General features: G+C 36.2%; 1 protein-coding gene across 4 annotated transcripts in view; it reads right to left on the bottom strand.

Moving 5' to 3' along the window:
* The window catches only part of CGNL1 (cingulin like 1), a 54617-nt gene that overhangs the window by 5348 nt on the left and 23048 nt on the right, over nucleotides 1-26221 (bottom strand). For all 4 annotated transcript variants that reach the window (XM_054272859.1, XM_054272861.1, XM_054272862.1 and 1 more), the window contains exons 9-15: nucleotides 12886-13092; nucleotides 12497-12601; nucleotides 9120-9272; nucleotides 8319-8489; nucleotides 7045-7206; nucleotides 6174-6263; nucleotides 436-519 (exon numbers count right to left, since the gene is read on the bottom strand). In XM_054272859.1, the coding sequence (XP_054128834.1) occupies nucleotides 436-519; nucleotides 6174-6263; nucleotides 7045-7206; nucleotides 8319-8489; nucleotides 9120-9272; nucleotides 12497-12601; nucleotides 12886-13092 (972 nt within the window). The remainder of the gene's footprint in view (nucleotides 1-435; nucleotides 520-6173; nucleotides 6264-7044; nucleotides 7207-8318; nucleotides 8490-9119; nucleotides 9273-12496; nucleotides 12602-12885; nucleotides 13093-26221) is intronic.

Here is a 26221-nt window from a genome sequence, read left to right as displayed (position 1 = left end):
AGAAAAAAGGACTATGACCGGAAGATCAGAACTAAAGTATAAGAATGTACATAGTATATACCAGTAGGTGGCAATCTTTTTTCTCAAACAATTAAGATGAGATCAGTGTCACATAATGGAAGGCACCTAATTAGGTGTGTTGTACTAGCATGCTCTCTAAATTCCCATTACAATCTGTTTTATGTCCTTGAGTTTTTAAATAATACTATGGCTTGTTGAGGTATCTTTCCTCTGGATCTCACCTAAGGGCTATGATAAGTAACCTTGCTTTCAAAGACCACTGAGCTGCAGAAGAATTGTTTACTACTACAGAAGAAAACACTCAACTAAAATCCCAATTACTTTAAATGATATCTTCAGCAGTGTTCCTAAGGGGCTGTTCAGCCTTGGCAGAACAGCTCCTCTCAAAGTGGTCATTTACAACCAGACAATTACCTGTCTTTCCAAGGAAATTTTGTCACACTCCAAGTCTTGCTTTATAGCTCTCTCCTGAAGCAGCTCTGTCCTCATTTGTTCAATCTATTAGAGAAAGAAGACAGAAATTTTAATAAGAGACTTAAATTGTATTTACCTATATTATACTGTGTGTATGTGTATATATAAACTACATATACCTATGCAATAAGCAATGTGTTCTTTCTCATAACTCAAGACATATATGTGATTTCAGATGAGTTTTACAGCTACAATCTTGGACAAAACTTGTTGCTTCAAGAAGTCCATGTTATTTCCAGTACTCATTCTAGGCATTTCACACCCACATTGGATATTCTTGATGTTTACCATATATCTTCTCTAGCAAAGAACTCAATTCTAAGCTGTTCTATAAAAGACATCACTTGGCAGGACACTGAGGTCTGGAACATCACATCCCTCTTCAAACATCTTTTCAGTTGTTTTCTTCATACCTAAGTCTCAATCTCTGAAATGGTACCTTACTTTTAAGCTGCTGACTTGTCTAAGTAAAGTTTCACTTTATTAAACACAACCTGGTACCTGCAAACAAGTGCCCAGAACTCAGTGAAACACTCCACAGAGAATTGCAGTTTTCTGTATGTGTGGGAGTAGTAAAATCTCTTTTTTCAACACTCTGCTGTATGATGGATTCAAACATTGCTCCCCTCCTTCAGTCAATTTCATGTCTGTTGTACTGGAGGGCACCAACTTCTAGATTTGGAAATGGGTTGGGTTTTGCTTGTTTTGTTGAAAGACAACTTTTTCTACAGTTTCTGTTAATATTTCTGCTCCATATTCAATAACCACAAGGAAGATATATTCTCCATGTGTAAAGATGTTAAAAAGCTACCTAATCAATACAGACTCAAGATAAGAATGTAAAATTAGTTTGTTTTACCTCACTATTGGATTTGATTGGAAAAAGAATTGAGCTCAGAGAAAAACTCCAAACTACCTAAGAGCTGCTACTGAAGCTTTGGTGCTGAAGAACAAAGTTTGTATGGCTTTGGAAATACTTATCTTGCTTCCAATCTTTCTGAGACTCCCTGCACATCTCTAAAGATACTTTTACAGGCACAGCAAATGCTACCACAGCATTTGTGGTTTACACTGTACAGGGCATTTTATGACAGATATCATCTGGGGAACACAGTGAATATCTGTATCAGTTACTGGCCCTGCAAAAAAAAGACTGATAAAGATTTCAGTGGCCACAGCACTCTTCCCTGCTTTGCATCAGTTACACATGAACTTGCATGAACACACCATCCCAGTTAAGCTACTCTCAGTTACAGATTTATCTCAGTAAAGGACTTGCAAATGCCATTGGGAGTTCTTGCATAAAAAAAATCCAAAAGCAATGTTAAAAATGTGAAGGTTAAACAAGTACAGCAGATGAAAATTTGCCCTAGGCCTTATTTTTTTAACAATAACATAATATTAAAAGATACATTTTTAGTTAATTATGGTTAAAGGAAGTCATTTTCACTTTTTCTGGAGCTTGTAAGTTGATATATGAATACAAATAATGGCATCAGCACACGCAATTGCATATGTTATGTCACAGGATGGGGACAGAGTAGTAGAAGGCATTCCTGAAAACTGAGGTCATAACAGCTCATAGAATACCAATGGCAGCACGTGGCTGTGTTCTCAACAGCTGGGTGATTTCTTAAAAGCTCTCATTGTCACATGGAAGCCTAATAATAACAATGTTTTATATGTTATATAGTAAAATATTATCTAGTAAAGTATTACTTTATTGACACAAATTAGAATCACATGTGTATAATAGCTGTATTTATTAATGAAATATATGAAAAAAGATATAATGGGAGGGATTACATAGAATTTATTCTGCTGTAATTGCTTTAGCGAGACAGACACAGGAAAAAATACAGCTAAATTTGTGGTAAAATGAAGGACTAATTAAAAATGTAGCTGTTAACTGAAGAAAGGAGTTTTGTTTTCTGTAGGAACTTGCTTAATGGACCACTCTGAGGTTCCACTGTGCTCTTACTGTGCTCAGAGGCTGTAACAAATTTGTGCAGCCTTCCCAAGATTCAAACTAAGGAATTATTTAGAGGACAATTATTATATTTCCAAGATGACTGCTACGGTTGTTGGACAACTCTTGGTAAAAGCAACCTCACAGAAAGGTAGTGGGGGAGAGAAAAAGATCTAGGTCTGATTAGGATCAGTAAACTACATACAAATATCTACAAGAGCGTGTTAAAAGAAAAGGGCAGCAGATAGAATTTTTGCTGGAGGAGATATAAACTGTTTTATCTTCTTCTGTTTTTCAACAGTTAAACAGTTTTAAAACACATAATTAACATGCACAAAGGAGAAAAAGAGTTTTGTGACAAAATGTGCTTGAAGTTCCACTTATTTCACAGCAGTGAGATGTACCAGTTTCGTGGCCATACTCTGTGTATGTACCATGTGGGACTTCATGTTCCATGTTCTACCCTTCCTATGTCTAATATCTCATAACTGTGTTAAAAGAATAAACTATTTCTGTAGCTTAAGGCAACACTTATCACAGCTGGATTTGAAGAATGCTAACAAGAGAAAAGCAACTGTATCAGATTTTACAGAGCTTTATCATTTTGTGCCATCTTTAGGATTAAAAGCAGCTGTTGAATTCATGACAGTGAAAGCAATTTGATTTCTAATAATAATGCAGATGCCATCAGTATTGTTTACCTTCTCACAGGTTTACAGCCAATGTTTCCTGTTAATTCCCAAGTAGTGTGTGTATACAAATATATGTATATAATAGATACCTTAGACAATTTCCAAGTATGTGACCCAAAAACCCAATGATTAATCAAGAAGAGAGTTAAAGCTAAAAAAATCCGTTTGATGCTTCAAAATTGAAAAACAACCTTCATATGCAGATTTTCATTTCTTTGCTACCCGCAGCCAGTGCCAACTAAAGAGCAGCTCTCCACAGGGAACACTTTACCAGAAGGAAGTAGATTATATGGGTCAGTGTAATTTTATCCCTATCTATTTATTCTAAAATTGTCATGAAAACTAATAAGTCCATTTTGCGCACTTACTGGAAACAACTCTAAGGTCAATAGACTCTTGCTTGCATTGTCACAGAACACAAGAATTATTGAGGGTATCATGATGATTTTTCAATTATGTTTGGAAAGTCAATATGGCAAGAGATACTTCATTTCACTTGTTCACAGAAAAAAATCACTCATTAAAATATAATTTTGGTTGTCCCTGTTCCCCATGCTTGTCCCTGCCCAAGGGCCTCTTTAGACTCAAAGAGCAGCTGAGTGCTCTAGCTTTCTATTTGTGTCTGTGTTAGTGTGATTTGAGCATTTTGGTCTGTCTAGATTTACTAATACATTAGCATTTAAAAACTAATAGGATTTGACCCACTTTTCCTGAATATTTTTTTCTGCTTCCACTCTGCTGTGGTACTTCTTAGAACAAGGCAAAAGGAGATGAGAACAGTGTGTCATGCAGCCATTCAGATTCAAAAGGGTGTTTAAATTAAGAAAGAATAACATTTCATGGCAAGTGAAATGTGAACTATTATTCTTGCCAATGTTTATTCAAACATTCAGCTTTATGTAAAATAGAACCAGTTGTTTAAATTTGTTTTTACTGGAAATTTCAGTATTATAGTTCATTATCAGTATGTTAAAATAATATATTTATAATAATAGTTTTTAAAATATAGAGGAATACAGATATTACCAAAATAAATCCATTATAATTTCTCATGTCATTATGAATGCTTAGCAGACCCTGAAATACTCTTTAGTAATTTGACGACTTAGTCATTCTGGCATAAAATCAAAACAAAGCAACCTTTATAACTCATGTGTGAAATGAGAAATTCCAGACCTCAAAATAAACATGTCTTTCACCCATTATGTAACATTTTAGTCACCAAACTGTATTTTAGTTTCCATTCAGTTAGCAAATTAACTTCCATGGCAGCTATGACTAAAGTACTTTTATCCTAGGTTTACCACACAGGCACAGACTGCAGTATTAAAGGCTTCCTGATTTAACAACAGCATGACCCCACATTATTACAGGTCCTTTATATTCTATTTCACCCACTGACTCTGTGTCTGAACAATATCAACAGAACAATAGCAGAAAGTTTTTATTACAATCGAATAGAGTCTCAGTAGCCCGAGTTCAAACAAAGAAGTAATGGTGCCTTGGCACTTCAAGGATGTGTGAGAGAAAGCTGAGCTCCACCTCACTTTAAACTCTCCAGCTGTCTCAGTGGAACACACAATTTCATTGAAAAGACACAGAAACTAAGATTTTACTTTCTGTTCTCCCTCTGAAGCTACAACTATTCAAAAGAATGTCAGTAGTTGTTTGTTTGATTTTTTTTCTGGAGAAAGAGAAATGAGAACAGAACAGATTATTATGGATACCTCAATGCTAACTGTCCCCTGAGCTTTTAGGAATTACTGTGAGCTGCAGTACTTCATGTAGAGTTACAGCAGCAGATATGCTGTAAGGAGTTATGCATCAGTTCCACATCTTTCAGAAAGCAAAAATAAGGCAAAGAACATTATCTGGACCATGATATTCCAAGACAGCCACATCACTGTATTTTTTCCATTAACTATAACAACAATTACAACATTTGCATGATCCTGACTACTCAGGCATGGATGTCTGGCTACTTTTGCAGTAATTAGACCCTATACTCAACTTTACTAGTTTATTATAAATCTTTGTTATAGGACCTATGATTTCTTATTTCAGGTTTTTCAGAAATTTTGAATAACATTATTAAGGCCTCTGTTTTCAAACCAATGAACTCCTAATTCTCCTAAGACTTGGTAATTTCCAACTCCATGGTCTCATTTCCAATGAACTCACACCAATTTCCCCCACCTGCACTTTCATGGGCTTTACTGAAGACAGAGGTAAAATGTTCCTTTATTTGACAGGGCATACCTGGATTACTTTTTATCTTGACTGAGGCCTCATCATACAGTCTCCACAACTTCTTATAGAGGCAAAAACCTTTTTGTTACTTGTTTGAGTTACTATGATAGTTCTGACTTAGCTTGGCAAGTATTACTTTAAATTTTCTGGCCCATGAGAAACAACCTCATTAATAAATCCTTCTTATCCTTCCTCTCCTCTTTGTGGGCTATCAACTTATATTACATTACTGGAACAAAAGACTGATGCTTTTATGTGGAAAATATTTTCCAGTTGTTATATGTTACATGTTCTCATATGTTAATCAGTTTTTACACTTGTAATGAAAATAAAATTTCCTCTCTGTTGAAACTGGCTAGCGTTCTTAGTTCAGCTGATTTTAAATAATTCCAGAATTTCCTGAAGCTCCTCCTCTTCCTTCTTTGAAATTAAGAGTCTATTATGCTGAATTACTTTTCAGTATGATTAAAATAGTGATCTTTCAATATAAGAGACTCCACAACAGGCTTACTAGTCTTCAGTCTTTATATATATCCTGTGTCTGTTTTCCAGTTAGAATAACAGGAAAAAATGGTTTGTGATGATGTGGAGGGAGCATATTTCAGCATTTTTGTGAACCTTGGGTTTTTTGGATTTACATACTCTGCTCAAGTATAGCATATAAATCATATCGCTAATAATTATTTAGTTGATCAATATTGATTGTGATCCTAATAACACTTTTTCATAGAATCACTAAGCAAAAGCTGCAAAACTTGTTCAAGTACCTGTTCTCTGCACCTGCTGATCCTCTCAGACAACAAATCCGAATTATTCTTTTCTTCATCAAGCTCAAGTTCCAGGTGAGACAACTTGTCCTAAGTGGAACAAAGAAAAGCAACTTCAACACACTATTTCCATCCTCTTCAGATTGCTATCAGGGCATTCTTCTTTAAACTGTAAGGACCCAAAGTGTCTGAAAGACTAAGCTTGAGAACTGAAATGTGTCTTAAAACACACAGCAAAAGGTAGATAAGGCTTTAGAGTGAATTTGTTTGACAGAATTAAAATAAGTGTTTTGTTTCCTTTTTTTTTAATCACTCTCAACAATTTCAAGAATATAAGATAAATTTTGTAATGTTTTTTTGAGTGTCTGCATTGCATTATACATTTGGAAGACAAATTTCTTTTTATCTGAGTACAATGACATAGAGATGTTTGTTTATGAAAGTCAAATGACAGCCTAGTTGAACTGAACAGTTATGAACAAGTAACAAGGCAGAGGCACAATGTTATTCAGACTCCTGAAACGAACTGATATCAAAGGCTAAACAAAACTTACACCTTTAAATACTTTTGAAGTTCTGAATGATGGGCCTAGAAATGAAAATCATGCAAATCTGTATGATAAGCACTAGATAAAATTAATTAAAAAGGAGTTAATTAAAAGTATGAGAGAAAATTTTAATTTATAACATATCATGTTACAGTAGATATGCTAACAAATTACATTTAAAATATACCACATTCATTCCTGCAGTCACTACAAGGATTTTCAAAAACATGAAGCTGTGTAGATTCCTTCCAAGCAAAATTAATGTGAAACAAAATTATTTTTATCTCTTTAAAAAAGAAACAAACCCTTAAGAAATGTCTTACCTCCATTAGTTTGATTTGTCTTGCCCGATCATCTTTTAAGTGGTTTTTGGCTTCCAGTTCATACTCCAAGCTCTTCACAGTCTGTTCCAGTAACTGAGTTTTTGTTATTGCCTCGTCCTGGGCTCTCTGGTGGTCCCTCAGGTTCTCTTCCATCAGACGCAGCTGAAGCAATAAGAACAGGGGAATTCACTAAGACTGTGCTTGCTATAAACAAGGGATGGCAGCAAAGGGGACTCACTGCAAACACACAGATCTGGAAGCAGGACAGGAATTCCATTGAGTTACTGGCTTTTCACAGTAATTTTTGTTTTATCCACCAGATGGCGCCAAGAAAATAAACTTGGATTATGACCTATACTGACATAACTGCAAACACAGTATGCTTACGCTGTGTAAACATTCATTTACATATTTTATTTATGCATTAGTGTAGATATCGACATACAACTTCATTCAGCTCAAGAGCTATGTTCTCAAAATCACTGTTTTAACTTTCATTTTTCATCATGAGTCTTCATCCCTTTACAAAGGCTCTCCATCCCTGAATGGAATAAATATAAAAGGAAGACACAACAATATACAGGAACTACTCTTTCTTCTATTGTTGTTCTTTTAAATTTAATTTAAAACAAAGGCAAAATAAGAGTTCTAAACTGGAAAAATCCTACTAGAAAAATATTCCATACAGTGAAAACACCTGTGACGAATGTATTCTCATAATTTTTCCAACTGGAGAGCAGGTATATGAAGATTTTTAAAAGACTGGATTGTCTTTATGACAAAATTTACATACTATGAGGAAGACACTCAAGACTGGTTAATTCTTGGTTGCACAGAAACCTTTGTGATTTAAAGCTCCACCTTGGCTCATATGAAAGGAGAATGTATGTTTGTATGGGTGTTCGTTTTTCCTAAATAACTGGTGGGTTTTTTTCCCCTAACAAAAAATATTTGTAAATTCTCAATGCCTTCAGAAGTGGGCATTAAAGAGCAGCAGATCATCAACAGAATCCTTGTTATTTCACTTAAGGTGCATTCATTTGACAAACACTGCATTTATCTGTCCCAAACAGGAACCCCCATTACCCCAGCAGAAATAACAGGCTGATCACCACCATGGAAAATCAAACCCAAAAGCACGCTGAGATCAGCCTCTCATGATGTACATGAGAGTACACAAAAGCATGACAGCAAACATTCATTATTGTGAAAACTATCTGCACTGAATTCTAGGTCAAAGTTGAGAATTTCTCCCTGAATTTATGAGTCATTACCTCATCTTGCATTCTTATGTTCATCAGGCGTGATTTTTCTACCTCAATGTTTTTCTCCTTTAATTGCCTCTGCAGATCTACAAATTCCCTGCGATTTTTCTCCTTGTATTCATCAAGCTGGCTCTGAAGCTCCAGAGTTGATGTTCTTGAGATCTCCACCATTTCAGACATCTGGGCAAAAAGTACATATACAAAAGGTTCTGTTATGCTTAATAAAACAAATGTTTTTTTTTCCTCCAGCTTCAGTATTCAGCTCAGTATTTTCAAACAGAAAATTTATCAAACTTTCCCAAATAAATTAATTTCTATGCAGAAGTGGGAAAACACAAAACAGTAAAGTTAATTTCTAATAGCATGTGTGGCAAGACTATTCTCTTTTTGTCTGTCAGCAGTTCTTCCAGCTTAGTGACACAATGAACTGCAGTCACACTTCAGTATGTCAGTATGAGCTGCACAGTTTACACACAGATAGTACAATCAATCTGATGCAGAAATTTTGAGAATCAGATGTAAAAGTCAGAAATATCACTGTACTGTTCATGAGAACTGAACTCGGGTCTGGGATCTGGTTTGTACAGAACTGGTTTACAATGCCATTTTGTAATAGTGGTGTTCCAATCATTGTTCCAGCCCTGAAAGCTTTTAGTAAGAGCCTCTAGGTTAAAGAAGCTAAAACTAAACTTTTCATTTTACTTTCTTTTACACATTTAAAAATATGTAATTCTTTGTAATTTGCCAGTTCATTTAGTTCTATCTGTTAAACATTCAGATCCCTGCAGCCTCTTGGGTGTGAACTCATACCTCCTCCTGTAACTTCTCAACAGTCTCATTCAGTTGCAATCTTTCATTCTCCATTTCATTCTTTATTTGCTTTAACTGCTCCTTCTGCTGAGTTTCATCTTTTAATTGCTGACTTAACTGCTGTCGCTCCTGTGAAATGCAACGGATGTTCTCCTGCAGTAGATTAAAAAATAGATGTAATGAAATGTAGACCATCTTTTCTAATGCCTTAAAGGTATGTTACTTATCACAGTAACACCAGCAGCTGCTGTAAAATTAAGACAATTTTCAGGTTTTACACTTTGCTAGCTAGTGCAGGACAAACACTGATATGTCATGCTAGAAACAACTGAATGTCCATTTATACCTCTTTTCTTAACCATGATGCCATGGGAATGTTGCTATCAACAATTCAAATGCTGCAGTTTCCTCAGTGTTTGCCTGTTCAGTATACTAAACCGAATTTCAGTATTTGAAATCTGGATGCCCTATAGGACAATTCAATGGTCAATTTAAGTAAAATCTCTAATTTGAGTGCCCTTCATGTACAAAAATCCTGGAGCACTTTTCAGTGGAATTGGCTGGCCTGTCACAGTGTAACTGCAAGTCAGACAAACAGCCTGTCAGTTGCCAATTTAAAGCCAATCTTTAGTTGCAATTAATTACTTTGTGAAGAAGCTGAAGTGTTATTATACGAAAAGAGAACAAAAGGGGGAAATGAAAAGGAGTAATTTGTTTTCACACTAACCTAAAAGATTATTCTGATATTCCTCTATTTTTTCCAAACAATACTAGTTGAATGTTCTCTTTACAAAATCAGTAATTCATCTCAGCCGAAAACTGAAAATTAAGACTGTATTTCAACTTACAATGCTCTGCAATGCTAATTCTAGATGCCTACCATTATCTACCACAATGAAAAGATAAACTTCCTGTTTTTCCACCCATTGAAAGGATCCCATGTTCTGTTGTTTCATTTAAGAAGCACAGATTACTTCATGCTGCCATCCATAATGTTGCTATAATTATTAGTTTTTAACATATCACAGTACCATATATGCTATGGTTATAGGGCATAATAATTAGGTCATTTCCCTTCTCAGTGGTACAAAAATTATGAGATGTACTTCATTTCCTGAAACACTGCCCTACACAGAGGTGGCTAACCCTAAAGCATAGGTTAGAACATAACACAAAATGCTACAGAAATACTCCTCACTTACGTATCCACAAACAAAATTTCAATATAGAGGATGATTTTAGATGAAAGCACTAATACAAACCATCTGTTACAATTAAGTGCATACCAGCTTTAACTTTCCTGACTAGAAATCCAGAATGGAGGAGGAATAGACTTGGCTGTTTCCAGTAACTGTTACAGTTCTATTGGTATTGTCATTCTCTTTCTTATACTAGACCACCATTACAAGTAATTTGTGTTATGTAAAAAAGCAAGATGGGCCAGTCAGGAATTACATTTCCACTGGGATACACATTATTACAGTGCCCGTTTGTCGTCTCAATTGTCAATGGCAACACAAGGCCAAATCAACCTACTGCACAACATTATTCATTAGAACAACTCTAAAGACAGAAAGGCTGAATTGTTCTAAACAAAAGGCGCACTGATTACATCCTGAGGTCTGTTAGTGCTCATATCCGGTGGACAAGAGTGCAGAATCAGAAAAAGGATTAAATTTAGGGTGCCAGAATTTAGACATAAGTTGTGAATAAAACGTCAGGACAGACTCTCCTGTCACCTTCCCTAGAATTCTTTCATTTGGAGACCCTGCTTGGAGGCAGCTTATTTGGCACAATGCCCTGAAGGATGCATAAACAGAAAGGAAATCCACACTTTTCAAGCATCTTGCCCCAAAGCTAATCAAGATGCAGGAGGTGTGTATGGTGCATTGATCCATGTTATACAGCAAGGTCAAGTCAGACTGTGACAGAAGGGAGTTCTTAGGGAAGTGTTCTAAATGCAAGCCAGTGATGAGCAATGCACCCTACAGTGATTGTGCAGATTATCAGTGATACAGACAAGCAAACGAGGAAAAACAGTGAGGGAGAGCAGGTACACAAATTTAACATGAAAAAAGTATAAACATTAAGACAACCAAACACCAAGCCTGACCAAAAGCTTCAGAGGAAACACTTATTCATGAAGTTACAACAGCTTCAAAACATCATTTTGTGAAAACAAAACTCACCTATATTGTTCAAACCTTATATTCTTGAAGCAAATTAAATTTTAAAGACATAGAAGTATTTTCTTTCTGTCGTTATTTTTATTTTTTATCATAATTAACTGAACCATGAGAACATGCTAGTTAACACAGTCTTTCCTGGGCTTTTAATCCACTTAGAGACAAGTTTCATTTTTAGATTTTCAAAATAGAAATGTAAAATTTACATTGAAGACAACTGGGGAAAACATCCATTCAATATTAAACAGTGGCTCTAGCAATTTACATGTACCTCACTTTTGAGTTTGACTTCTTTGATAGAATCCCTTGAAACTTTAGCTTCTAGAAGAAAAACTAAGAGAATTCTAAACTGATACTGTTGAAATCAATCCTTTGGTTTATGTAAAAGGTGAATCACAGAGAAGAAAAATTAGGTTTGTAGCTTTTGCAGACACCAAATATGAGGTAAATAAGAACAGCTTCAAGATTTATACACATTCCTCTCATTAATAAATAGATCTGAATTTTCTTGTGATCTGAATCACCCACTCTTGACTCATACACAACACTGCCAACATCTCTCTCCAATGCATCTTTGAAGCAGATGCAGTCCTCACATGTTTAATTTCTGGGCTAATCTGAGGGAAAGCATAACCTTTCCAGGACACTGGGTGGACTAAGGAGCAAGGTGGAAAGAGGATTTCATTCAGATTTTAAGAGGCTGCAAATCCAACTGATACATGTAAAATGTCTCTGGTTTTGTGATTAAATATTCCAGTTCCATACATTTGCAAATAAGACAGGCTCCTAAAAATAGAGAAGCAAACGTCCTGATATGTGTCCATTAACAATATTTTTGTTTATATTCAAGTACAGCTTTTTATTCTTTTACATGTAAATTCCTTCCTGAGTTGCATGATCATTGAAAATAATAGATTTGTGAAACCTGAGGCAGTTTATTTATTTGGCAATTCATTTCCCCTAAATTTTGCTTGATCCATGGAAATGGAAAAAAAAAAGCTTCATCAAGGAAACCATTTTAATTTGATGAATGCTATGGTTTCATACCACATTTGAACACTGAAGTGAGGCCTAAACTTTACAAAAAAGTCTACTTCAAAAAGAATGAGATGTAACTCTACAGAAAGGAACAGTGACTCAGGTAAACAGAAAATTTAAAATTTAAATTATCCAAATTCTTCTTGTTCTTACCTGCATATCTTCAAGCTGGCTTTCCAAAGCAGCTTTTAACACTAACAATTCTTTTCCCTCCTCTTCAGCATGTTTCAAAGCTTCTTCTAATTGTTGCTTCTCTTCCTGCAATGATGCAATTTGATACAATTAGAAACAGTGGCCAGGCTGCTAATCTGACAAGTAAAAGCTGTAAAATCCTTTCACGCTGGCCTGTTACTGATTTCCCAGTCCCAAGGTGTGACTTGGTTTTATTCTGGTTTTTGATGGGAAAATCTTTCCTACATAAATCAGGGTTTTCCTTACCCTTTCCTATGGCATTGTCCATCCTCCCCTTGGTCAGTTTTTATTCTACAATGAACACATTGCAAACAGGAAGACTACTTAAGGGGCTTGTTTTCTTAACTTACCTCATATGTCTTTAATTTTTCCTTCACTGAATTTTCTTCTCCTTTCATATTATCAATTTGTTTGTGCAGCTCCTCAATTTTCCTCTCTAGCTCACTAAGTGTTCTCTTCAATTGTTTATTTTCCTCAATCAGCTCTTTGACTTGATTTTCTACACTATTTCGCTCCTCTTGTGCAGCATTTTTTTCACTTGCAAGGACAGCAGCACTCTAGTGAAAACAAATTATGTCATGTTTAGGAAAAAAAAATTGATGCTGTTTTCCAACAGGAGTTCCATAAGGCATCACAGCAAATACAGCTAGGATACAACATTAAATTATCAACAGAGACTTTAATATTTAGCATTTTTTCTCCTTGGGCATATGAACAGATAAAGTAACATATGACACCTTAACAGTCTCATGCTTGTCATCTCATATTGTCACCTTAACATCATCCTCTTTATTGCACTAAAATATGTCATTACCAATTCCCATTTAGGTGATTGCAAGTAAACTAAAATATGTAACAGATAGAAAAAGCCATATGGATCTTTAAGGAAGAACATATTTATGAAGAGCGTCTTCCACAACAACACAAAATTTAGGTAGCATCACCCCACTGAGGATTCCAAGCACTAACATGCAACACACTACATCCATGCAGCTACTGGTGGGGCTGCAGAGTAAATGACAGATAATATACAGAGATCTTTACACTAAATAAACAGTGGTGGTTCCACTTGTATTGAATACCAAGTTCAACTTGTATTCAAAAATATACACTTTTTTTTTCTCAGAAACTCAAATCAATACATAGCACAAACACAATTTATAATAATGAACAATACATCACAACTTGAGGCACTGGATTTTTGACTTTTTTTTGCAGGACAGCTGGCTGCAGCATGTTACTTTTCAGAGCTAATCATCACCTTACCACTTACCCTCTAAAACACCCTACCATTTACTGTGGAAGCCATGAGTGGAAGTTATCTGTCTATATTGTTATACCACCTATACTCTTGTAACACAGACCAAGTATGCACTCATAAACATTTAATTCTGTAAAGAGCGGGAAGGATTTCACCCTTTCGCTTCACTGACTTTTCATTCAGAATCCCCTCCAAAGTACATAAAAGAACCCAGGATATAATGGGTGGTTCTTGTTTCTGGGCATTCAGGAGCTGGTACAAAACAATACTCTGTACAAAGATCTGGTTTCCAAGTGCAGCCCCACTGTCTTCTACACCAAGACCTCAAACAACAGCAAGAACATCAGAACAAACACAGGAATCAATCTAGACCAGGATTCTCTCTCATGGCCATGGCTGATGCTTACAGGCAACAAGAGGAAGAACAACTATGAGGCAAGCCATTCATCATTATAGACTCCCAGCTCTCACTGGTTTTCTTCCATGAATGTATCATCCATTAATTTCTCTAATCCTTCTCAAATCCTTTTGTACCGTTGGCCTCTACATTATCTGGTAACAATAAGTAATTACACATTCATTACTGAAGCACAACATTTTTTTTTTGCATGTGAAATTGTATTTATCTGGGTAAGAACAAAAGAAATCCTATCAAACTAGTCAGAAACTATTTTGTGAAATATTTTATGAAAGCACGGAAATCACTTTTCATTGATACTATTTTTGATTGTCGCTCCTGATCTTCCCCACTCCTTACCCAAAAGGAATAAGTAAAGTTACATAAAAGGGTGTTTACAAAGAATGCCCTCACTAGACTGTTTTCTAGCAAGCAGCAGCTTTAAAATCATGCAAATTAGATAAAGCAGTAACTCAGAAAACACTCAGACTGTCTACAGGGTCAATGAACTTATTATACAAAAACTGGCAGCATAAGCAGGCTGACAAGTTCTGGTCTTTTGAAAATCCTGAAAAAACTTGTTCTTCTAAATACATGACTGGTTAAAAGCTCTGAAATAAATCTCTGTTGATGCTTTTTCACGTACTGGAATTTCAATAGCATTTATATATTCCTTTAATTTTTGCTTTCTGCAAGCAGCAAAGTTTTACTAATTAGCAAGCACTCCACCAGTGGCTCCTTTTAGTCTCATTTCTCCTTTCTGGAGCTGAGTGAAAGCAGCTGAGGCACGCTGGGGAGTTCAGGGGAAGGAATGTTGATTTGTCTGTTCTTTTTCATCCAACTGCCTACACGGGGCTGCACAGTAAGAGAGGACTGCAGTAGACCCACATCAGACCCGGAGATTCCACTACATCAACCATGGTTTGCTCTACTTTCCCAACACAGGAAGCAGAATTTACCTAAACGTGGATGCACACATGCACAAAAGCAAACAACACAACAACCCAGCCCAGAGATCCATACACATATATAAACACAGAAGTAACATCTCTCTATATATATTATTTAACCTAAGAAGTTCAAAATTAAGTTCAGATTACACTGATGCCATCATATCTAGAGATTTGCTCCAGCCTGCTTTTTGCAGTATGTATCTTAGGATACAGACACTTAACATTAAACTTAACTATTATTTGATCTCCTTTTTCACTATATATTTCAGAATGTTAGCAAGAAGTTAGGTGACTACATGTAAAATGTAGAGAAGCATAAGGAGCAAGTTGCAAGTATTGTCTTTATTAACCTAATTTAAAATCTTGGAAATAAATTGGATATATAAATAAAACCTTGCTAAAGTTCCAGCTGATTGAGTGACCAGCACTTGGCCAGCAGATCTTCACAGGTCTCTAATGACCTTGGCATCATTACAAAGGTTACACCTGCCAAAGCAAATTCTCTAACAAGTTAAGGACAAAATTCCTTTCTTTCACACACACATACTTTTACAAGATGGTAGAACACTCTTGGTATATATGGAGAGCAGCACTGTATTGGAGTTGGACAGTGAACACTTTTGTTACTTATAATCTGGGGAGACTACAAGGAATTTTCTTCACAAAGTGGTTTCACTGTACACATTGTTTCAACATCTTTTCAAGTTGTTTCAGGAAAGACTGAAAAGAAACACAGGAGTATCTATCTTATCAGTTTACCCTACACAACTGTACTACACAAATAAGGCATGGAAGATCACCCTGAGGATACTAGACAAAACAATCCAAAAGTATCTTCAATTTGATAGTGAAGTTTAAACAAAGTCAAGCCATACACATACAGTTTAGATGTATCTTGTATAAGAAAAAGCACACATAGTATCATTTCTCCAAGAGTCAAATTACACAACTGGGTTTAGACAGTAAAAAGCTTATATTCATTTTTCCCTAGAGCACTGAGAATTTCATGCAGAGCTTCTTCACTGCCACAAATGAAGTTTCTGGATTATAAGAGCTTTTGGCAACATATGCCATGTCCTATAGCATATTACCACAGAAAGTTGAAGTATCAAAAGTCTCCACGGCTCTTGCCTTGTATTCTCCATTGTCAGTCCTCTCTAGCACCCCACATTACCTTCTACCTCCCCTCCAGGCCTGCTCTTGGGAAAACACATGATCATGACAGCAAACAGCCTAGGGATCACTGGAGAGCATACAGGCACTGAAATGCAGCTCTGACAGACTTTGTAGCAACACCATTAGGGAGAACCTGGTGGAGAGAGATCTCTGTCCATATATTGAACACTTACATAAGGCTCAGCTATCAGGCCATACAGGGCACTGGTGACACACAGAGGGATTGCTGTGTCCTTCGCCATGGAACCCCTGTACACAGGCAGGGTTCTCCTGCAGTCCCACCCAGCTGGCAGGCAGGGTACCATGTACAGCCCACAGGTACAATTCTACATTGTCATTAGGGATGGCTCACTATACTCTGCAAAACATTTCCCTACCAAAACACGGAAGTAAAAGATATGAAAACCACTGCATTGAAATGACAGTGAAATTGCTATGTATGTTGATAAAGTCTGAATGGTAACTGCTGTGCTTCATAGGTTAAAGCTGAAAGTAGCAACAACAAGAACACTTTAAACTGTCCTACAGCATTTGCCAGCAGCCAGGGGTAATCTCTGGGGTGCTGCCTACATGAGCAGGGATGCATATTTTCACTGAAAATTCAGGGACTGGCTCCCACACTCAAAACAAGGAGTTGACAGCTGTTTGCAAAAGCATTCAATTAATGGGTTAGAGTGATGAGGATGAAAGAAGAAAAACTGGACACTGAAGGGGTAGTAAGTACAAGTGAGGAAAAAGCCAGTCAGGGAGAGGTTGTGCTGTGGATCCATTTCCCTCAGTACACATGTGACTTGTTTGTAATGGTGCTGGACATAAACACTTGAGTCAACTCATGGTCCTCAAGGCTTAATGACATAACACCAGTTAATGACTCCTTTTGGTGCCCACTCATAAATCCTTTACATTTATTTATTTGGGGATGTTGGAAAAGTTTTGGCAATTATTTTAACTAAGTTTATATAATTTAACCCATGGTAACAGAACTAGGTGAAGGTCACAAAGTAATGATTTAAGTTGAATATAAAACATTAACAGACATCGTTAATATAAGAACTATAGTTCAAAGAATTGTGGATAAGTCTCTTCAGAAAGTTTAAAGGAGATTATGCACATAAACATACAGAGCACAAAACAGACAAAACTGGTTAAACAAGATTCTTGTCAACAAAACCTGGAATGAAATACTCTATATTCAGACATATTTGCCATACAAAGGGGAAAAAAAACCCCAAAAACCAAAACACCTCTGCAAAACCTCAAGCCCCACAAAAACCAGGAGGAGAGGGGAGCAATTTCATCAAAAATTGAAGTGGGCTCTTTTGGATCTTAAAATTAACATATGTGAATTGAAATTTTGCAGTTTCTTCCCTATGATATAGAAAATGTTTATTTCTTTTTAGTCCCACTTACTAGTTGTGGCAGCATATTTTAGTAAACCAACTTCTTACTGTTACTATTAAAGCATTGTATTACAGAATTATATTTATACAAGTAAATACCCTATAGCATTTTGCTTATTATGCTTATTTACTTGCATTTGTTTTGTCTTTCCTTTCAATCTGCCTGTCATTGCTCTGTTTTCCAGGGCATTCAGTGCCTTCTAGTGCCTACATTTGTAGTGTTTTACGTTCAGATATTCATCTCCTCAATCTCTGAAGGAACAATACCTTTTTCTTAATAACCACATCATTCCAAGACTTCTTAACCACACTCATATCACCTTCTTATTCATTACCTTTGAATCCACTGAATATTTTATTATACTTTCTCAAATTTCATAATGTTTAAACTCCTGATTAAGAATATGTAAACCTTATCAGCAACATTAAGCTACAGAGATTAGGGAAAAGGAGCTGGAAATGGGTTGTGAATTTCTGGAAAAAGCTAAGAATAAAGAAAAAGAAGCTCATCTAGAAGAATGGAAACACAGTTGTACAGAAGTTCCCACAATACAAAGTCCTCTGTGACTGACTGAAGATAAACTTCTGCATTCTGATGTTGTCATTGTGCCACAGTACACATGCAGTAACTTTACTTATTAGTCCAGCAGTGGACACAAACCAAATAAAACAAATTATCAAATCCTAAAAGAAAGATTCACTGAAAAAAATCTGTTTCTGACCACAAAAATAGATCATACATTGCAGAATATAATCCATAGTGTTCAATACTACTGACTTTTTAATAGTTCTCATACATTTTAATACTGAAGCTTAAAGGATTAGTCAATTAGCTTAAGAAGTTCAGAGTTTACAGCAGAAATGAGTGAAGCAATAAAAAGACAGGACAGTTTCACAGCTAAGGTACCCAAAACCAACCCTAGCGAATCTGGAGTCTGTTGTTGTCTCTGCCAGAGACCTCCTGAGGCAAATCACTCAGCCCAAGCTTTCCAGAGGATCAATAACCACATGCTCCTTAACTTCCCTGGTGTTTGAGACACTGGGGTTTGGTTTCCATGGATTTGAGTGCGCAGTTGCACTAAAGTGAGCAAAAATTGTACCCTGAATATATCAAGGGCTTTATGACGACAAACAATGTTACCCTAGGTACTTTAGTTTGGACATGCACAACTAAAGGATCTTCTCAACACCAATCTCTCTATCTCTTACTTTCCTGTATTTAATACAGGACATTACTTAGAAGATGGGCAGGGAAAAGCAATGTTGAGAAAAGGAATTAAAAGTCTGTGAAAATATGTCTATAATTCTTTCTCCAGAAGATGTTTTTAATAGTATGTACAAGCTCCATTTACTTCCTAGCAGGATGAGAAGTGAGGACACATATATTTACATACATATGTAAATACATACATTTACATACATATATATGTGTGTGTATTGTTTCATTTGGCACGTACACCTGATCTATAAAGTTTTACCCAGCACAGATCTGCTTATCTGAGCCACACAGTCACAGCTGCTGGAGTTTATATGCATGTGGCATTTGGTTTTCAGCTCTAGGCCTATGGAACATTAGGGAACATCAGCAGAAAAATACATTTCCCTCACCTTTCATCCTGCTCCTTTCAGGCATTTTGCCCAACAAGAAATTAATCTAACAAAGCTTGGGTTTGTGTCCTTGTATGTAGTTATATATGTGTCCAGAAGTATTTTAAACATATCCAATTTAGTCCTTTTAACTTACAAGTTAAAATAAAACAATAAATATTGTTCCAACTCCTTTGTTGCAGAAACCTCAGTAAAGCAAATATATTTATACAGTATTCTACTCTGAACTTTGTTGCAAGCAATGAACAGATAGTATAAAAGGCATCAAAATCTTTCCCACCACTCATTATTGTGTAAACCCAAAGAAACTGGACAGAACACCCATCAAGGTCCTTGAGCGGCAAATGAAATGTTCAGTTTCAACCTGAATACAGAAAAATACTTTTGAATAGGAATGCAGAAAATATTCTGCGGCTCCACACCTTTTTTTTTTTTTTTACCACACCCTCAACATTGGCAAAGACATGAGAGAGGTTGTGTAACTGATCATTAAAAAATAGTTTTGGCTGACTTCAGTGCTTTAGCTGGTGAAACTCCCCTTTGGCAGTGACTACATACTATGGGATCCTTTAAGCCCTTTTACAAAATAAAGGAAGACTTAAAGTGTGTTGTTTTTAAGTATCTCATTTGCCATGTATTAGAATCATTACATTTTGGCTACATCCAATGTTGATCAGGCAAAAGTCAGCAGATTCTTCTAAAAACCTTTATATTTCTGTTCAGAATCCAGTTCAACTGAATATCAGGAATTGCATGTCCAGTTCTGGGCTCCCCAATCCAGGAAGGACACTGAGGGGCTGCAGCAGGTTTAGGCTTGACTTTAGAAAGAATTTCTTCTCAGCCACCGTGATCAGACACTGGAACAGGCTGCCCAGGGTGTGGAGTCACTGTCCCTGAAGGTATTCAAGGAAAGACTGGATGTGGCACTTGGTGCCATGGTCCAGCTGACATTGTGGTGTTCAGCCATAGGGTGGATTCAATCTCAGAGGCCTTTTCCAACCTAACTGATTCTGTTATTCTGTGAAAATTGTTTCAAACAATTACCTCTTTGTTCTTTAACAACCACACTTGAAGAATAAATATCTATTCAAAATGAGCTGGGGCACAAACTGGAGCTTTTAAATGGACATAACAGATTTTCAAATATTTTTTTTTCATATTCATAATTGTGCAATCTAAGCAAATGATAGGATAATCTTGCAAAACCTTCTGAAAAAGGGAGATGGTGTTGCTGCTCCCTTCATTCTATTCCTGGTGTAGAACAGTTCAGGTATCAAGATACTGGCTGTTGAAATCAGCTCTGAAGACTCATGGGCCACTTTTTTAGGCTGATGCTGGACTAGTTTAACTTAACTTAACATGTTAAGTTTCATGTGGCTTCAGGGATTCATATCTACCCAGCTCCCTCAGATGATCCAGAGGGGGTAGCAGTGATGGAGATATCAAATACCTATCGTCTTTTCCTCTTCTTTTTTATGTAAACAAAACAGTTTAAATAAAACTAGACACTGATTTCCTTAGGTAACATGCAGGTGATTTCCAAAGAAAGGAAAAAACCTCAAACCATTCTGCACCCAAAGACTGACACAAAGGGTAAAAAAGACAAACACAGGGAGTCTCTACATGGGGACAACTCTTTAATTGTAATCGTTATTAGCTCTTCTGTAAAGGGAGCTTCTGAAATCAGTATTATTCATCTACAGTCATCTAGTTTTCAAAGTTCATGAATGCAAATAACAGGTCTTTATTTCTGCTTGTACCTCTGCTTGTAGTTCTGGCATTTTTACCCACTGTTTACCTTTAGGCAATTCTTCTAACCCAAGACACTATTTCTTAAAGCAGTTGGAAGCCTTAGGATGAATAACAGAGTAACCACAGGATAGCATGGATAATTAAATCTTGTATCTCTACAAAAGGAGTACCAAAATTCCTTACAAATGGAGTGTTAGGCTACTAACCCACCCAAGCCATCCTACCTACTCCCCAAAAAAAGGTAACAACAAAACCAACAAAACTTCTGAAAAGAAGTCTCAATGGCTGCACTTAAACTTTTTTCTACCTGACACTGATTATAATAATTCTTCCCATAATCTCAAACTGAGGCCTAGCCAATTTTAACACATGGCTATGCCTTTGGAAGTTAACTATTACCTATTAAAAGGGTCAGTGACTTTTTCCCCTCTCTTCACAAGGTACACTGCAACCAGCTTAAATTCTCTGCTGTACTTCAAGAGATTATTCCGTAAGCAAGTGCACAAATTAACAAGCAAGTCAGACTGGTCTCTCATTTCATTTCAGCTAGAGCCACTCTATAACTTCTTAAAAATTCACTGGTGACAGCTTAGAGAAAAGGTTTGTTTTCTTAAAAGGTCATTTTCACTGCTTGAAATGGTACCATGTCTTAAATATTACTTCCAAAACTATTTAGGTTTTCATTTATGAGATAGAATGAAAGATTTAAATACCTACATTTGAAGGCTGAGAAGGCAGCCCTCTTTTACACAGAGCATATGAAACAAAATTTTCCAATTTAGGCATGACCTAACGTTTATATAAGTTATAAAACCCAGGGCCAGGAAAGTATTAACCTCTTAACCAGTACCTGCATCAATGTCATGTTATCCCCCTGGCTATGTATGACATCCTCAGACTGGCTTATACTAACAGTCTTTTGAAGGTCAGAAGTTGTTGGATAGACTGAAGTCAAATATTAACTAACTCTGTGCTCACGTTGTTCCCTCTGTTTGACAGAGTCAAATACTTCCCATACATACACAAACAAACTTACACTGTCACGAGAAAAATCACCTGAACACATAAACTGCCTTCTGCTAACACGGATTAGAGATTCTCCTGATGGCTTTAAAGAAGTAACTGGCTGTACAAGCTCTTGCAAAGCTTCAGAAACAAAGAAAATGAAAAATCACACAAACAACCCCACTTCCCAACCAGACTTACTGAAGTAGTCCTAGCAGAGGAAGGGCCACAATAGTTAATGACTATTTCAGATACACAGGATTATTTTTTTATTATCCTATAATGTGGTCCAATCCAACTCAAACAGAACTGTGCAGGACAATTTTGCTGAGAGGCTTTCTTGACTCTACATACAGTATAAAACCCACTAGCTGTAGTTTCATGGTACTGTCTGCACCTAAACCCACACATGTATCCACCAAATAAATGGAGGAGTAAACTGCAAGGAAATGAAGGACTGGAGGAGGTGGAACTTAAAGACACAGTCACCAACTTAGGTATTCAGAGTGCTTTAGAGGCACATTTTATATTCTTGTTGGCAACACTAATATTCTATAATTTGTTTGGTACTTCATTAAATGGGTCCTGAAAACATGCATGATGCTATTACCGACTTCCTTTCCACACACAGAGCAGACACATTGGGGAAAACAAATCAAATCTGTCTTCCAAACCTTTCCTATACAGTTCTAAAATAGGTGTTTCCAATAACAATACCTGTCTAAGGAGTGTCTGCAGCTTTCCTTCCACCATCACACATCTGTGTACCCTCCCTCTCTTTCCCCCACCCGATCTGTGTTTGCAGCACACTGAGAATTAATCAGAATCTTACCAGGCTTTTAGAGGGCTGGTAAAAGAGGGCAGAAAATGAAAGAGGGAGAGAAGTTGGGTCATGAAAGATGAAACATTGACTTGGGTCACTCATTGCACCATTTGACTCTGTACACAGTTTAGACCTGTTACCAACCAGCTTCTAGAATTGAAACAAAAAAGTGTTATTTCAACATGACAAAAGCTGCCTCAGGCAGGCAGAGGAAATAAAATATCCACCAGTGGCATTTCAAGTCCTAGATTACCTTCTCTAAATGTTTTTCAATTATTGTGTATCTTGCTTGAGGTGAACATACCAGCCTCAGACACAGCATTCAGGATGCAGATTCAGATGAGTTATGGATGTATGGATAAGAGCACATAATGATGTTTCCATGCCCAAGTCCTTCTTATTGTATCATTTGTTTCTTTCACTGCTATCAAGACCATGGGCTTTTAGCATGATTCATTATAGCCCCAAGATTTCACCTCAGCTTGAAACAAGGCATTGGGTTTTTTTCAGATATATATATAATATTACAGTTACATACATTAAATCACTTAAAGCACCAAAGTGGTTTTGCAATGCTCCACACTTATACCTTCACTTTTCCCCGAGTAACTCAGCTAACCACTGTTCAGTATTATTCCAAAACAGGTTCTCAGAATATACTAATTTAGTTATGCTTCATTTTACATTTCAACTAATTCCAAACCATTTCTATAAAAAAAGGCATACAGAGTATATCTCATTTGGAATGCTTAAGCCAGTTTTTAAGTTTCTGCTCTACATGGGAGACTTTTATTAGTTTCGAGGAAGACACATCATATTATCAGGTTAAGTAGCAAAAGATTCAATAGTTACTTTTCATTTCAAAGTTCTTTACAGTTTGTGCTAGATTCACCTAAATTAACAAGATGAGAAAAACCTGAAACCAAAGCTTCTTCTCATGTATAATACCAGAGATTTATATATTTTTCTTATCTTAAAGGAGGACCATTTTAGTTCATAACATGTGCAGAAGGCAACCACTGTCTTTTGCTGTTCCTACATTTGCTCTGGTAAAATTCCTTCTTCTCTTTAATTATAACATAATGATATGTAACACACACATGTGTTAATGGTAACGTGATCACCAGCTTCACTGCATTCTTAAATGCCTTGATAAATTAATCAGCTCTGAACTCTGAGTGTCTGTATTATCATTCTGAGAACAAGGTCAGACATATGACATGCCAAATAAATCAGTCAAGGCCAAGTTTAGATAAGCCTCTTCCTAACGTGATGATTACAGCTTTTTCTGAACAACATCATTTGTTCAGCTAGCTTCTCTAAATACAGATGCAAATTTGAAGTGCTGTGCAGTTTGCAACTGCCCTCCTGAGCTGATACAATTTCAGTGGAATTAGAACAGTATTAGCTGCAATGTGCTAGAACCTTTTACCTGCAGCATTGCATTCCAAAAGCTATTTCCTAATTTTATTGAAACAGCGGCACTTCATCTACAGTAACAGAGCACTCATGGTTAAAATAGCACAATCCTGGCCTGTTGTGTTGTAGAGTCAGATAAAATAACAGAAATTTTTCTATGACATTAAAAATGGAGTAGAATTCATATTAATCTCTGTTCTAGCACTTGCAGTTATGGAGACATCTATTCTTAATCAGAAAGACATTAATTTTTCAATTTATTATTAAATTAAAGGTAATTATTATCCCACAGAGGTATGTCATGGAAGAACAAAACTTTTCCCGTTGTTAAATGGAAGTAGTCTGGTCTGTCTCAACAAACAAGCAATGAAGTCAAGAATAGTGAAAGCCATTTCAAGACCACCACAGGCAAAAGACTTAACGGAAAAATAAGTTAAAAAGGTAAACTGTAGCAAAGAAAAATATCTTAAATATTTGTGACTTTATTTCAAATTCTCTATTAAAAAAAAGAAACCAGAAAACGACAACAATAAAAACCCAACAAAAAAAACCAAACTAGCACCATGTTAGTGAGCATGAGAACAGAATCATGATGACAAACAACTCTGCTCTGTTCTTCTATCAGATAACCTCGAGTATGTTTCTAACATGATTTGCAAACAGATCTATGTGGCATTCACACAGACTAAATGCACTGCACATTACTTGCCAACCTATCTGACACCTCCAGCAGAGGAAAATTCGGTTGATTTAACACTGGCATAAAAACTGCTTCCTCTCCCCATGCTGAAACTTCCTTAACAGCCTATACATCACAGAACACCTTCATTCATTGCACCAATCTGGATGATTTAGAAGCAACATAAGAACAAACACTCTTGTACACAGAGGTCCTGATACAACCTGATCTATCAAACATCCATATCCACGTTTTTTGTATGATAAGCCACTATTACAGCATTTACACTCCTGTTTTGCTGATAGAATACAACAGAATGGCCCTTTCCACTAATCTTTGATGTAGGTTTCTTGTGTTCTGCCATCAGGGAAGAATTTTTCCAGCTTGCAGTAATCTATTAAAACAAAAATTAACAGGCCAAGTAGCTTCAATTGTTTATGTCTCCTGGATATTTCAGATTAATTATAAACCAAATAATGAACAATATATATAAGATCACAGCAGATCAGTCAGGAAACTTCCTGCAGAGAATGGTTACACTCTCCTGATAATTGATACATCAAACTCGACAACAAATCTCAGCCAGCAGGCATAAAGATAAATATAAAGATAATGCTGTGCTTCAAGAAATCATTGAGTACAAACACCAGCAAAATTTAAAAAAAACCCTCAAAAATGAAAGAAAACACCTCTTTCCAATTAAACATGTTAAAAGTTTTACTTCAAATAAAAGCAAAAAATTCAACTCAAATGGGAAGAGAACTGGTACTTAGACCAACATTATACAAGTAAATTTCACTTTTGTACATCTTATTAAATTTACCATTAGATAGACTATGTCATGCAAGTAAATAAATGCTATTTATAAATATCTCTAAGCCACAGCAACCCAGTCATAGAGCCATTTCCCAGACTGTGTTATTGTTATGCCAAACAGACTCCTCTTTCATTTCTTGTCAGTCGTAATTACAGCTCCATAATTGAAATACAGTAAATTACCATGCACTAACTTTGAAAAGATGGTTCATTGAGGTTGAGCTGTCACTACGATTACTGTCTAATAAAAAATGATAATTTAAATGTTCTACTTTTCTCTCAAAGAAAAAAAACTAATTCAGTTCATGCAGCTCAGACAAGTCAAATATCTTCATGATGATGTAAAACAAAGAGAAACAACACATTTAAGCAAAGCTGAACAACCTCAAGTACAAGT

The sequence above is a fragment of the Melozone crissalis genome, unplaced genomic scaffold (assembly GCF_028551555.1).
Source record: "Melozone crissalis strain CALT ecotype California unplaced genomic scaffold, PUWL_Pcris_2 ptg000014l_1, whole genome shotgun sequence".
NCBI lineage: Eukaryota > Metazoa > Chordata > Aves > Passeriformes > Passerellidae > Melozone > Melozone crissalis.
This window is presented reverse-complemented; position numbering and strand designations above follow the sequence as displayed.